At 24.0% G+C, this 14739-nt stretch overlaps 2 protein-coding genes across 4 annotated transcripts in view; one reads left to right on the top strand and one right to left on the bottom strand.

Annotated features, from left to right (window-relative positions):
* The window catches only part of LOC122511391, a 128029-nt gene that overhangs the window by 83695 nt on the left and 29595 nt on the right, over positions 1-14739 (bottom strand). The window lies entirely within an intron of this gene.
* Positions 3740-7108, top strand: LOC122511390. 2 transcript variants are annotated; one of them, XM_043626598.1, is made up of 5 exons: positions 3740-4091; positions 4258-4626; positions 4950-5068; positions 5152-5241; positions 6559-7108. In XM_043626598.1, exons 1-5 carry the CDS (start codon positions 3893-3895, stop codon positions 6580-6582), a joined length of 801 nt encoding a protein of 266 aa, XP_043482533.1. In that variant the 5' UTR covers positions 3740-3892; the 3' UTR covers positions 6583-7108. The 2 variants fall into 2 exon arrangements, with proteins under 2 accessions (XP_043482533.1, XP_043482532.1); XM_043626597.1 differs by having other exon boundaries at positions 5152-5246.

Here is a 14739-nt window from a genome sequence, read left to right as displayed (position 1 = left end):
AGTGCCGTATTTTGTCGGGCGACAATTGTAACCTTAAAATTTCACAGACCTTCGCTTTTATTTGGATATTTGAAAATAAAATTAATAATTAATTAAAATGGTTTAAATCTTTTTTGTCACTGATTAACTTAAAAACCCAATGTACCTAATTCATATAAAAAAAGTTGTGAAATTAACAAATCTCTAAATCAGAGATGTGAATTTATGGCGTTTTCTGGTATAAAGTTTGACAGAATCAAACACAACTTATCACAGTAATTGTGACTATAATGTTTAATTTAGATACACTTATATTTCACTGGACTTCAAATTAATATTATTTCAAGTTTAGAGATTAATTTTTTTCCGTGTAATATAAGTCGTTTTTTCGTAAATAAATTTTACTCCTCCGGCTTACTAAAACAAAACGAATTCAGTATTAACATTTATTTTTCAGATGCCTTTCTGTTTTTCCATGTTTTGTGAGCTCTATAACAACAATATAAGTCCTGGTCTTTAAAGAATTGTTTTTTGAACTTTTTTATCATGGAAATTTAAATATTCGAAAATGAAAATTATTTTGCAATTAAAAAAAATTGCCTCTGGATAATCCTGACTATTATGGTAAATATTAATTCCAAAATTTGCTCGTAGTTTTGAGTTCAAGAAAAGTTCGAGACACACATGTGGAAGTCCCTGAAAAGAGGGGATCTCCCTAAAGCTAAACTGGAAAAGGTTTTACTTTGATGATAGGGAATTTCACTTTTGTGTTCTGTCTATTCAGCTCTTGAATATTAAAAATTTTTATTTATTTATAAAAATAATTGTAATTACCTATTACTTAAAATTATTTTTATGTTTTTTAAATTTATTTTTTAATTTTTAATTAAATTTATTTGAAATCTAAAATTAAGAGTCATAAAGATACTAAATTTTATTTGTGTTGAAAATTAAAGTAAAGAATATAATAACAATTTTTAAGAAAAGTCGAATAAGAAAATGTTATTTACAATTTATTTTTTTGCTTCCTCGTGAGGAAGCTTTGTAGTCGTTTAATTTACAAAATTTTTAAAAATCCTTTTAACAAATTTTCTTCTATATAGGACTATGTTATATAAGACCCTGAACAATTGTCCGGATGTATGTATGGATGTGTGTGTGTATGTGTGTGTGTGTGTGTGTGTGTGGATCCCGATTTTTGTGAACACGATAAGTCGAAGAGGTTTTAACGAATTTGGCTAAAATTTACCAGGTATATTTATCATAAAAATATCTCGAAATAGATTGATAAACTTTAAAAAATTCTCAGAAAAAATTTTTTTTTTGACTTTTTTCTAAAACAATTTTTTTTTCAAAAATTTTTTTTTAAGTTGGTTATTGAAGTTAATATATAATAAAATCTTATTCTTTGCATCAAGACGAATCGATTGGTATATAAAAAGTATAAATTGTATGAGAATTTACAGAGTTAATCACAATTAAAGCTGAAAAATTCGCGTTTTTATCAAAAAATGAGTCCTTTCCGCAAAATTATGTTGCCATATAAGAAAATCTTACTCATTTGTTTCTAAAATCTTATTCTTTGCACCAAGACGGATCGATTGGTATATATAAAGTATATATTGTATTTAAATTTATAGAATTAAAACCAATTATAGACAAAAAATTTGCACTTTTAATAAAAATTCATTTTCTTAAAAATCATGTTGCTGTACAATAAAATGTTATTATTTATTAAAAAATAAATCAAAAATCTTATTCTTTGCATCAAGACGAATCGATTGATGTATGTAAAGTATATATTCTATTGAAAATTATAGAAATAATTACAATCAAATTTGAAAAATTCACTTTTTTACTAAAAATTTTTTGTTTATTTAGATTCATATTACTGTATAAGAAAGTTTTATTCTTTCTATTAAGACGAATAAACTTTATTTTATAAATGTTAAATTGTATTAAAAATGATTTAAAAATGAAATATATTTATCGTTAATTTTTTTGCTGAAAGAGGAAGCAAAATGTTCATGTAATGAACATCTGGATTTACAACTTGTTTAGGTTTATCAAAGGAAGGAAGGAAGGAAAGCCAAAAATCGTCAGTTGATATGAGAAATTAAAAATTCAAGTTAAATAAACCAAAGAAGTAGTTTTGCAAAATAAAAAGGCAAGAGATACGTGGTCAAGTCAAATTAGTCATTTCCGAAAATTAAATCACGGATTTATTAATAGACAAAAATGTCAGTGCGGTTTATAAATAATTGGAGTGAATTTTTCAAAAATAGAGTCTGTGTGGTTATTAAATTTTTAATATTTTTGTAAAAATAGTGTTAGTGCGGTTTTTGAGTACCGGAAAAACAAAGTCTTCCTTTAAGCCCGAAATTTGTCTTTTTTCAAGGTGTAAACGGAAGTAGACCATATTGGCTGAATGTCAGTAATGATTAGAAGTTTAAAAAGAATACTCCCCAATTGATACAAGTGAGGTGTTAAATGAACTGAAATTCAACTGTAAGCTAGTAAGAAGGCTAAAATTTAGCCAAACCATCTAGCTAAATTTCAGCCTTCTTACAAGCTTACAGTTGAATTTCAGTTTATTTAACACCTTACTTGTATCAATTGGGGAGTCTTCCGTTTACACCTTGAAAAAAGACAAATTTCGAGAAAGACTTTGTTTTTACAGTGTATGTTCATATTCTTGAATTTTATTAAAATAAACATATGTCACATTTAATTTCTTATAACAAACAACAATTATTAAAACTATCAGTGGAAATTTCTCTCTTTAAGATAAAGAATTAAATGCTAATGCACATATATATTACACAGGAAAAAAAAAGTCTGACTCCGTTTACACCTTAAATTCAGCCCATGTATTTCACATAAGTCTGTCCTTGTTTAACGGGGCTGACTCCGTTTACACCTTAAATTCAGCCTCAAAAAGAGGCTGAAAGTAAAACTTTTTTTTTAGTGTGTAGGTGAAATTAAGATTATAAAATGTTTGTAAACTATTGTTTATAATCGAATTAAAATATTAACATACTAATAAAACTAAACTTTCTGTCTAAGATTCACCAATTATAAATATAATTTATGGACTTATATATTATTAATAAAACACGAGTCAAAAGTAAACCGACAAACCGGCGACGCGACGCGCTATTCAGACTTTTCACGTTTGCAAATTGCGTCCCTTGTGACGTCACAATCAACTTTTTCAGCCTTGCCAGACTTACAGTCAGCTGTTAGCGTACCTTATTAGAAGTTAATTTCATCTAACTTTTTATTAATACCATTGGATCTGAAATTAAGTCCGGTGTATTACAAATAAATTACAAACTGAGTTTTATTTAAGTAAGAGTGCAACTAACTTTAATTTTCAGTTAGTTTTTATGATTAAATAAAGTTGATAGCTTAAGATAAGTCAAAAATTAAAACTAGCCACCATTAAATTTAAGACTTTGTTTTTATTGTGTTTGTTAACCCTTTTACATTGTCTGCGATCATAATTATTCTTCATATTTAAATATTTACTACGTTTGATTTTTCGCATGAATATTTTTTTAAAGTTAATTTTAATCTAAATACTACAAAATTTACTTAAATAAGTACTAAAGTATTTGGATGGAAACGTGCTTCCATGAAATATATTTAAAAAATTATAAATTCTCGCTTGAGATAGAGATAATCGGTGCAAATTTGTTGTTTTATCGCACTTCGCTCTCCGAGAAATTCCCACTTTTAAATATTAGCCACGACTATCGCTATTACAAACATTTGTTATAAAATGCGGAAGAAAAAAAGTTAAGGGTCATTTACCTGTTCTGAAATTCGACTGATCCCTCTGATAATAAAGACTCGGTTTTATAAAACTAAGTCGCTTTTTTACTTCTCCAGCATTTCGTCATAATTCGCCATGAAGTTTAGTGTAGTGATTTTTTTCGCGATTTTGGTAAATTTACAATTTACTTCGTCCCTTGACGACCATCATTTTTCTGACGTTAGTCAACCTTTAAGTAGTAGTGATCATAAAGTTCTTCAAGACTGTCACAATGACGATTACCGGACATATTTGCGATGTTTAAAGAGACACAAACGACATTATGAAATTTCCGGTACGTAATAATGACAAATACTTTAATTAAATAAATTAAATTTAAATGAAAATTAAATTTACATGTTTATAATTTTTTTTAAATTGACGGAAAAAATGTGTCTCATGCAAAATTAACAGTTCATTATGTAAACAATAGGTTGTTATGTGTTAAGATTTTATTTCAGGGTCTAGTAAAAATTGTCTGGATAATTGCATTGTTGCAAATTGTACATCCTCGAAATGCGTGCACGATTGTTATTCACGGTGTAAGAAGAAAATTACTGAAACCTATTCCAAAGTCACGGAAACAGAATATGAATGCGCTGGTGGAAAGTGTAAGGAATTGGACAATTCTAAAATTCCAAATATTACCACTAATGTTAATATTACAATTGGTCTGAATTCATCGAACTGCAATGAGAATAATACAAAATCAACTGGAAATTCTGCATCGGAAAATAATGATGGCTCTCGTGACGCTTCCAAAGTTACTATAAATAATATCATTACCAATTTGCCTAATACTGGATCCGAAAACTCCAACTGTCGATGTCGTAAGAAATTTTTATCTTTTGCCATCATTTTTTGAAACTTAATTCTAAAGTTTAGAAAAACGTAAAATTTTAAAGAAATATAAAAATATATAAAATAAATTTTACTAAGATAAGAAAATATTAAAAGTATATTTTTATTTAAAAATATTAAAAATATAATTTTAATTTAAAAATATTTTCATAAATTACTGATTAAGATAAAAATTAAAAACACATAAATTTTACGTTTTGAAACTTGATGACTAACTTTTTTGATAGTGACATAAAATTATTGTAATATAAATTAAATTTTACGAAGAAATTAAATAATTTGTGTTTTTCAGCTGGATGTAACTGTTTCCCGTGGTCTATTTTGCCGCAAATAACAATTGGATTTGGTCCAGGACCAATTGGAGTTGGATGCTGCTATCCACAACCGTGCACTTGCTATCAACCTTCTCCGGTATGAATATTACTAATTGGTTTATAATAATTAATAATCGAAAAAATTAGATTTCTAGTCACGTAATGAAAATTTAATTTTAGAAAATTGATTGTGGATACTGTAACAATCCTGTTTTCCGTTACAAATGTGACGCCAGTTGCTTTAATCCAAGTGGACCAAGCTTCCAATCCGTAAAGTATAATAATTAATCTTTGCTCATTTTGCTAAATTTTGTATTCTTCTTTTTTTATTTTTTTTTTATTCAGGCCTCGAATATTAAAACTTTTTCGACTTTTTTCGACTATTTTCACATAATGCGACTTTTTCGACTTTTCTTCCAAATTCTGCAACAAAATACCACATTTTTAGTATCAAATACAACTTATTTCTATTTATTTTTTTTTATTTATTTTATTTTTGAATAATTTTTCTAATTAAATTTTTGAAATATACAATTTTTTAATTAAAATTCTTCAAAAAATTAATTAGTTTTTTTTCAATTATACAAAAATTCTTTTTAGAAATTCATTTTCGAAAAATTACATTGCAATCTTCATAAAAAACTAATTCTTCAAAGTGTTTTATCACAATTTTTTAAGATTCAATTATCTTTGAACAAAGTAAATTAAAATTTTTTAAAAGTTACTTTTCTAGATTTATTAAAATTTTGGAGAAATCATTTTTAATTAAAATTCTTCAAAAATTTGATTATTTTTTTTATATTTTTTAAAAACTCAATTATTTTAAAAAGATTTAAATTTAAATTTAAGATTTAAATTTCAAATTTCAATTATTTTTCAAAGATGTTTCCAAATTTCAATTATGTTTTTAAAGAATTTACTAAATTTGAATTTTTTTGGAAATTTTTTAATTGTATGTAATTGTAAAAATATTGTCTTTCAAAAATTATTTAGAAATATTTTTAAAAAATTTTAAGAATTTTTTTATTAAAATTTTTGAAAATATTCTACCTTAATTTTCTTAAAAAGAAAAATGGACAGTTTCAATTATTATAAAAAATTGAATTTTTGTATTTAAATAATTTATTGAATTCTCGAAGAATTTTTGGAAAATTATTAAAAATTAATATAGATAATAATTGATTTAGAGATGAAGTTTAGTTCAAAATTGTAGAAAATAATTGAATTTTGGAAGGGTTATAGTTGTAATTTTTAGAAATTAATAAATTTCAGAAGTGGAAATTTTTTAAATTTTATTTCCCATGAAAAAAGAAATAAGAAGTATTTGAATAATTATTTAGCAAAATTATTCGAGTTTTGATTAATTGTATTTAGAAATCAGTGAAGAATCAAGGAAATAATAAATAATTTTTTTGTGACAACAGTGAATTAAATAAACGACTTTTTTGCTCGTTAAAGTCGATCCGAGACCTGTTTATTTCTACTTTTTTTCCTCTATTATTAGTAAATATTTATTTTCGATTCTATGTAATTCATTGAAGCAAATTATTATGTCAGAATTAAAGTTGATTTCCTCTCACTTTTCAGTACAACTACAAACAATCGGTATGAATCAATAAATTCTAAACTGAGTCGATAAAAATTGATTGATGACTGCAAAGGAGTGGGGATTTTTTATCTCTGGCAGATTTCGACAATATCAAAGTGTTTCTTTATGATAAATTTTAATTTTGTATATTGTAATTGAACGAATGAAATATTAAACCCTTTTTTGAAAGGGTGCCATTGTCGGGTGTAAAGTAATGCATTTGTCAAATTGTGACAGACTATAATTTATATATACCAAAAGTGTGTATACATTAAGCTCGATTGTCTAAAATTCTAGTTAAAGCAGGTTGTAAGAAGAAAAATACTTTTACCAGTAATACTTTGAAGCATACCCTTTTCAACGTGAACCCCCGCAGAGATCGTTGCAGGTGACAGTATTTAGTGGGAACAGGTGTTATAATATTGATGGTCCCATACCAGCTACTTTCACCACTAGTAATAATTTAGTCTTTGAATTGAATCAATTGTAATATAACATTTGACTACTCCTTTGCCTTCTTGACAATAATGAATTTCACTCGGAAAAATCATCGTTTATACACTATATTTATTTAAATGTTTCTTTCAAATATTTATTTTTGTAATTTTTCATTTTTGAGATTTATCAAAAATAGTAATAATTGAGTTTTGGATTAAAAGATTCAAAATATTCTTTGTTTGACTATTTTTTGTGCAAATAGAAATTTTTTGACTGTAAAACAAAGAATAACAAATAAATCTTGTCAATTCTTTTAAAAATATATTGGAGTCAAAACGCGTCAACCGTGAATAAAATTTTTTTATAGTTTTGGAAAAGTCAAAACATTTATGAAAATCTGTAGTTCACAGCAAACCAAAAAATCACTTTTAACCGTTTTTCAAAATTTTAAATATTTATACCTTTTTTTATAATAAAAAATTTTTGCATTATTTAAGAAAAAAATTAATAACTCATTACTGTTTTGCTAGAAATTAATGGAAATTTTTTTGGTAGTCATTGAATATCCACTCTTTTAAATAAACTTAATTGTGAAAAAAAATTTTGAAAAATTTTTAATCTTTAATAACAATTTTATAAACAATTAGTGTTTTTTATGATTTCTAGAGCAAGGATTTTTATGAAATTTATATGTAAGATACATTGAACCTACATCTTTATATTCCCAAAAAAAAAATTTGTATTTCCAATTACAACCGGAGATTTTGAATTTTTTGTTGCGCCGTGCGGCATCCATCGCTGTGATAAATGCCGCAATAAACGAGCAGACGGCGCACGGCGCAACAAAAAATTCAAAATCTCCGGTTGTAATTGGAAATACAAATTTTTTTTCGGGAATATAAAGATGTAGGTTCAATGTATCTTACATATAAATTTCATTAAAATCTTTGCTCTAGAAATCATAAAAAACACTAATTGTTTATAAAATTGTTATTAAAAATTAAAAATTTTTCAAAATTTTTTTTCATAATTAAGTTTATTTAAAAGAGTGGATATTCAATGACTACCAAAAAAATTGCCATTAATTTCTAGCAAAACAGTAATGAGTTATTAATTTTTTTCTTAAATAATACAAAAATTTTTTATTATAAAAAAAGGTATAAATATTTAAAATTTTGAAAAACGATTAAAAGTGTTTTTTTGGTTTGCTGTGAACTACAGATTATCATAAATATTTTGACTTTTCCAAAACTATAAAAAAATTTTATTCACGGTTGACGTGTTTTGACTCATTGGTCTAGATAAAGAATAATAATATTAAAGAATAATAATATTCTTTATCATTGGAATGGAATTCTTTATCACGATTCGAAACTTTCTTGAGAAATCAAAGGATGGATTATATAATAATCGGAAAAATTCATTCACTCCTATGAAAAATATCTCGGAGATGGTAGAATCTAATAGTTTCGTAATACATATTGAGTTGAATAATAGCGAAAGTCGTTGGTAGCATCCCAGCGTGGGAATAACATGTTTTATTCTATACTCGTATTTCTTTAACCAGGCTTTGTCGACTTTATTCCAATCTTAATTTCAATCAATACAATGTTTTAATTAAAATTTCTTTTTACGAAGAATATTGTAAAAATGTGCCAAAAAATGTTAAAAAAGTGTCGAAAAATGTAACAGCAATTACACTCAGAAAAAAATTTGTTCGAAACAACCAAATTTTGGTTGAATCAACCAAATAAATGCATTGCTATACAGTCAACCAAACGTTTGTTTGATTCAACCAAATAATTTCTTCCAATACGTTTATTTGTATTAACCAAATGGTTATTACACTTAACCAAAAATATTTATTTAATATAACTAAAAAATTTGTTTATTTCAAGAGAAAAGATTTGTTTGATTCAAATAAATAGTTTTAGTAAACGTATTTGGTTCATTTAAATAAATATTTTTGTTTACTTAATTTTTTTATTTATTTTCTTCTAATAATATTTGAATTTCCCAATTTAATATTTTCTAGTACATATTATTGGTTAATTTATAATTTATTATGTAATTATTGATATTTTAAAATTATACATATAATAAATTATAAATTAACCAATAATATGTATACTAGAAAATATTAAATTAGGAAACTCAAACATTATTAGAGGAAAATAAATAACAATTGAGTAAAATATTATATATATGTATTTCTTCATATAAACAAAATTACTTAATTATAAAAAACATTTGAAATATTATATTAAACATATTATAATTATGATTTTTATACGTGCACTCAGAAAAAAGTTTATTCAAAACAACCAACTGAAAACTTCACAAAACCTTTTTGTAAATATTCTTCTCACTATGGTACAAATTAAATATGCGCAGTAAGTCTAAAATGAAAACAATGTATTTATTTAACCGACACTTATAATTTTTTTCTTTGATTTACCGATTTAACTAATAAATTTGACGCGAACGCGGACTGTAGACAAGTGAGATCGTCATTTTTAAATTCACACATGTACTTTTTGAGACAAGCAAATATTTTTGTTTGACTCAAATAAAATGATTTGGTTGAATCAAACAAATTTGTGTGTTGCGTCGAACAAATTGTATTTAACTAAACAATATTCTCTATTCAAAACACAAATTTGGTTAAATGAAACAAACAACTTCAAATAAAAAATTTCTTTCCAATAACCAAACAAATTTTACGTATTTATTAAAATCAACCAAATTTTTATTTAAATCAACAAAATTGTTTTATCGTGACAAATAAAATAGGTTAATTAAACAGTTTGGTTAAGTGAAATAAACTTTTTCTCTGAGTGTAATTGAATTTTAAAAAAGATGCGTTTACAATTTTCATAACTAAATGAATTTCAAAAGGTTTTAATTTGAAATTTTTTAAAATTTCAATTCGAAAAATTTTAATAATTCAAATTCTTCTGAAATTAGTTAAATTATTCAATATACATATTTTATTGATTATTAAAAATAATGGATTTATAGAAGAATTTTAGTTAAAAACACCAAAAAAAATTGAATTTTTGAGAAGTTACAAATGATTGGAGAAATTCAATTATTTTCAAAAGTAATAAAATTCTTCTCACAAATTAAATTATGTTCAAAAATTTTTAAAAATTCCTGTTAAAATGGCAATTTCTTTATAAATAATATAAAATTCTTGGCGAAATTTCAATTATTATCAAAAGTTTTCTTCAATTCAATGATTTTCAATATCTATACTAATTTCATAAAATTTCCAAACAGAATTCAATTATTTAATAAAAAAATTGAAAAAAATTTCCAAAGAATTAAATTATAATTATTTCTATCAATAATAAAATTCTTCGCACAATTTCAATTCTTTTTAATACAATTTTAATCAAATTCCTCGAAAAATGTAATTATTCTTAACCTTCGCGCTACCAAAGATTTTTGTATACGCGTGCTACCGGATGGCCACACGCTTTTTTACTTTTATATTCCAAAAACGATTAAAATTCATCAAACTTTTTGTAAATAACTATGTGTTAATACAGTTGCTGTATTTTAATAAAGGTTTTATGCATACTGCAATAATTGTTTAAAAAATTTGTTATTGCAAAAACATATAATTTTCAAATAAACAAAGAGATTAGAAAATTTTTGAAAACTTTTCTTTTTTTAACGTTACTTAGTATTAAATCAATAAATTAAAGAAAATATTTATTGAAACGAATCATAAATATTAGTAAAAAATTATTTAAACAAATTATTATTGTTATTTACCAACTTTTTACAGAATACACCTAGAAAGTTGCAGTTTTTTCCTAATTTTGCAATTTACTAAATCTTATATGATCACAAATAAAGAGTAAAAATTGAATTAATATTTAAACAATTTTAAAACAAATTATTGTTGCTATTTACCAACTTTTTACAGAATACACCTAGAAAGTTGCAGTTTTTTCCTAATTTTGCAATTTACTTTTAAATTTACTAATTTTATTGTATTATTACATATTACAATTTATAAACGAATTATTAATTTGTTTAAAAATGGTTTAAATAACAATTCAATTTTGATTTTTTTATTTATAATCATATAAGGTTTAGTAAATTGCAATATTAGGAAAAAACTGCAACTTTCTAGGTGTATTCTGTAAAAAGTTGGTAAATAGCAACAATAATTTGTTTAAAAATTGTTTAAATAATAATTCAATTTTTACTCTTTATTTGTGATCATATAAGATTAATAAATTGCAAAATTAGAAAAAAACTGCAACTTTCTAAGTGCATTCTGTAAAAAGTTGGTAAATAACAACAATAATTTGTTTAAACAAATAGAAAATTCATTGTAACATCAAAATATGTTGTATTTATTGACATAAAACAATTTTATTGTGAAACTTTCATGATTTCATTTTTATTTTTTTGCAATATACAAAATAACATCCGAACGTTTTTCAGTAGTGTTGAACATAGTTTTTTAATTGTTATAAATAAACAAGAAGAAATGTAAAAAAAATTTTATTTTTCGAAAGTAGATAAAATTTTGTTCAGTGACTTAAAATCGCGATTCGATTGATGCAAAAATCGAGCAGATTTACAACATTATTTATTGCTTGGCCACCCTGGGTGGCCATCTGGTAGCGCGAAGGTTAAAAATTTTTTTTAAAATTGGTCAAAAGAATTACAATTATTTAAAAAATTTGTATAAAATTCTTCGTAATAATTTTAATATTATTATAAATATTAAAATTCTTTTCAGGGATTTAATTATTTTTGTAAATAATAAAACTTATCGCAGAGTTTAAATTAATTTTCATTTAATTTTAATAAATTGTATTTCTCGAAAAATGCTATTATTCTTAAAAATTTCATTAGAAATCGTCTAAAGAATTCAATTATTTAAACAGTTTTTATAAAATTCTTCGCAATAATTCAATTATTTTGAAAAATAATAAAATTCTTTTCTGGGATTCAATTATTTTGTATTTAGATAATTGAATTCTCGTAGAATTTACTTATGAAAATTGTTTTAAAAATGAATTTTAGTTAAAATGTTAGATAATAATTGAATATTAGATGCATTATAGAGGATGAATTTAAAATTTTCAAAAATCTCAATTTCTATGGAAAAATAATAATGATTAAATATTTATTTAAAAAAGAAGTTATTGAGTATTTTTTTTGAGTGTCTGATCATTTTTTGAGTAAATCATAATATTCTTTAGGGGTCAAGGAAAAAGTGAAAATTTTGTCTGGAAATCAGGGAAAAGGCAGGAAAAATCATAATTAAATTTTAAATTCGTAACACAGAAAAAAGTGATTCATAAATATATTATAGAAAATTACAGTTAATTTACACTAAATAGATAATTACATATTGTTTATTCCTTCCTTAATTGTTTGGAGGATTATATATATAGGTACAATATTATTTACATTGTTAATAATAATAAATAATTATTTTATCATATTATGTAAGTCAGCGAAAATTAAACTGTAATTGTAATAAGTTTCAGATGAAGTAATGAATACTGACAATAGATAAAATTGTATTTTGCGTTCGCATGTGCAAATGATAAGAATTTATAATTGCGGTTCCAACGGTTCAACACTGAACTATGTCGTGGGTCGTGGAGCCGGTCTTTTGAATGGCGAACAATAAAATTTACTATATACAACTTGATACAACTACTCGTAATTGCTGGTGAGCAAGGCGTTGTCTTATTCTTCCTGTCAGAAGCCGTTTTTTAAACACTCGATAACACGTGTAACATAAAATAAATATATCACTGACATTTCCTGTCTCTTCGGATTACATCTTTCACAAAACTGATAGATGAGAGGAAAAATATGTACAATTCGCAGTTATTGCATTTTTCTGTTTCGAAAATCATTGTTGCTAAAGTTCTCAACGATTAAATGAACAAAATCTATTTCTTCTTCAAAATTTTTTAATTTCTTTTAAAATTTTATTACAATAATTTTTTAATTTTTACTATACAATTTAATTTTTTAGCATATTATTTTACTATAATTTATAAATAAAAATTAATTTATTTATGGATCTCGCAATGTATTTAATTTCGAAAATTGTTGCTCTGGATACTTATTTATTTTGCTTGCGATTTAATTTATCCTGCAAGTAAAATTGAAATTTGCGGAAAGCAATGGAGAAATTTGTTTGACATTTGTTGCATAAAGGAAAAGTGTAATTTTTGTTAAGAGATAAAAATGTCAGTATGTGTATATTTATGCAAACCATAAAGCTTCTGAGATAATATACAATCTGGTGAAAACCATACAACAAATTGTCAATCATACGCCTATACTTTCTGCATGTTTACGAGTGTTCTCCTACGCTTAACAACTGAATTTCTATAATTCCCTATCAAAAGTTATTTATCTTATTTGCGCTCACTTCCATCCGGGGGATGTTTATAGAGTCTCAATGTCTTATTGATTAAGTAAAATGCGTCGAATAAAAAATATTTTTATATGCAAAGAGAGTAATTTTCATTATCATGCGGAATTTTAAACTATTACGTCATTATCTATTAAATGAATCATTTTTATCTCTATTTTTGCCAGTTTTTGCTAACTATTGATTTATTATTATTCGTTCAGGCCTCGAAATATTATTACTTTTTATGGCAATTTTTCAAAAAATACGAATTCGACTTATTTTCAAAAATTACGACTTACTCTTTTTGCCTTTTTTGAATCTTTAATCTTTTTTTTGCGTCTTAAAGTCGATTCGAGGGCTTTATACATATATTTTTGACTTTTCGATATTTGGAGAATTTTAAAGAAATTAAAAATGATTGCGGAAATTCAATTATTTTTAAAAGTAATAAAATTTTTACAGGGATTTAATTATTTTCGTACATAATAAAATTCTTTTTAGGAACTCAATTATTTTCTTAAATATAATAAAACTCATTGCAGAATTTCAATTATTTTTAATCAAATTTTAATCAAATTCCTGGAAAAATGTAATTTTTATTAAAAATCGTACGAAAAATTCAATTATTTAAAAATTTTGTTGATAATATTTTTTATGAAAATTGAATTTTAACCCTAGAAGCAGGAGTACGTTAATTTACTCACCCTCTAAGGAGTAACTGGGGTGTCCCGACACCCCACGCTTTAAATTTGTTTTATAAGGTTTATATTTGACGTAAAAAAAATTTATTATACTGAATTAATTGGTTTTTTAGTAAGGAATACTATAATATTATTCATATTTTGATAAATTAAAAAAATTTTGAAAAAAATCATAAAAACCCAAAAAAAACACCAAAAAATTGCAAAATTGACTTTTTTCACAAAAAACGTTGTAGTTTCTTAAAAATTTGACTAATTTAAAAACTATTTTAGGTTTTTAAAGTTAAATAGATACACTTTTAGGGGAAAAAATTAGTTTTTGTATTACTTCCAAAAAACATAATTATTTGAACATCTAAAGTGAAAGAAATTAAAGACAATTGACAAATAGTGAAAATCATAAAAATGAACTATAAAACGGACTTAAACAATTAATATTTACTAAAAATGGTGTTATAAATTTAAAATTTTACAAACTTAATATATCTGAATATATTAACATTAAAATTAATAACTTATGAAATGATTCTGTAAATTAATATTTAATAAAAATTTTAATTTACAATTCTTAATGCCTCTAATATATGTTAAAATATTATTAACAATATATAATTTATAATTTAAATTTGACT

Source organism: Leptopilina heterotoma, unplaced genomic scaffold, assembly GCF_015476425.1.
Source record: "Leptopilina heterotoma isolate Lh14 unplaced genomic scaffold, ASM1547642v1 Lhet_81, whole genome shotgun sequence".
NCBI classification, from domain to species: Eukaryota; Metazoa; Arthropoda; class Insecta; order Hymenoptera; family Figitidae; genus Leptopilina; species Leptopilina heterotoma.
The sequence above is the reverse complement of the archived record's forward strand: the minus strand, read 5'-3'. Positions and strand labels throughout refer to the sequence as shown.

Excerpts from the sequence above, each read along its gene's own strand:
- LOC122511390 (XM_043626597.1), top strand. The coding sequence starts at position 3,893 with ATGAAGTTTAGTGTAGTGATTTTTTTCGCGATTTTGGTAAATTTACAA. Across the intron at positions 4,092-4,257 it reads ACGACATTATGAAATTTCCG|GGTCTAGTAAAAATTGTCTG; the intron begins GTACGTAATAAT and ends ATTTTATTTCAG. Across the intron at positions 4,627-4,949 it reads AAACTCCAACTGTCGATGTC|CTGGATGTAACTGTTTCCCG; the intron begins GTAAGAAATTTT and ends TGTGTTTTTCAG.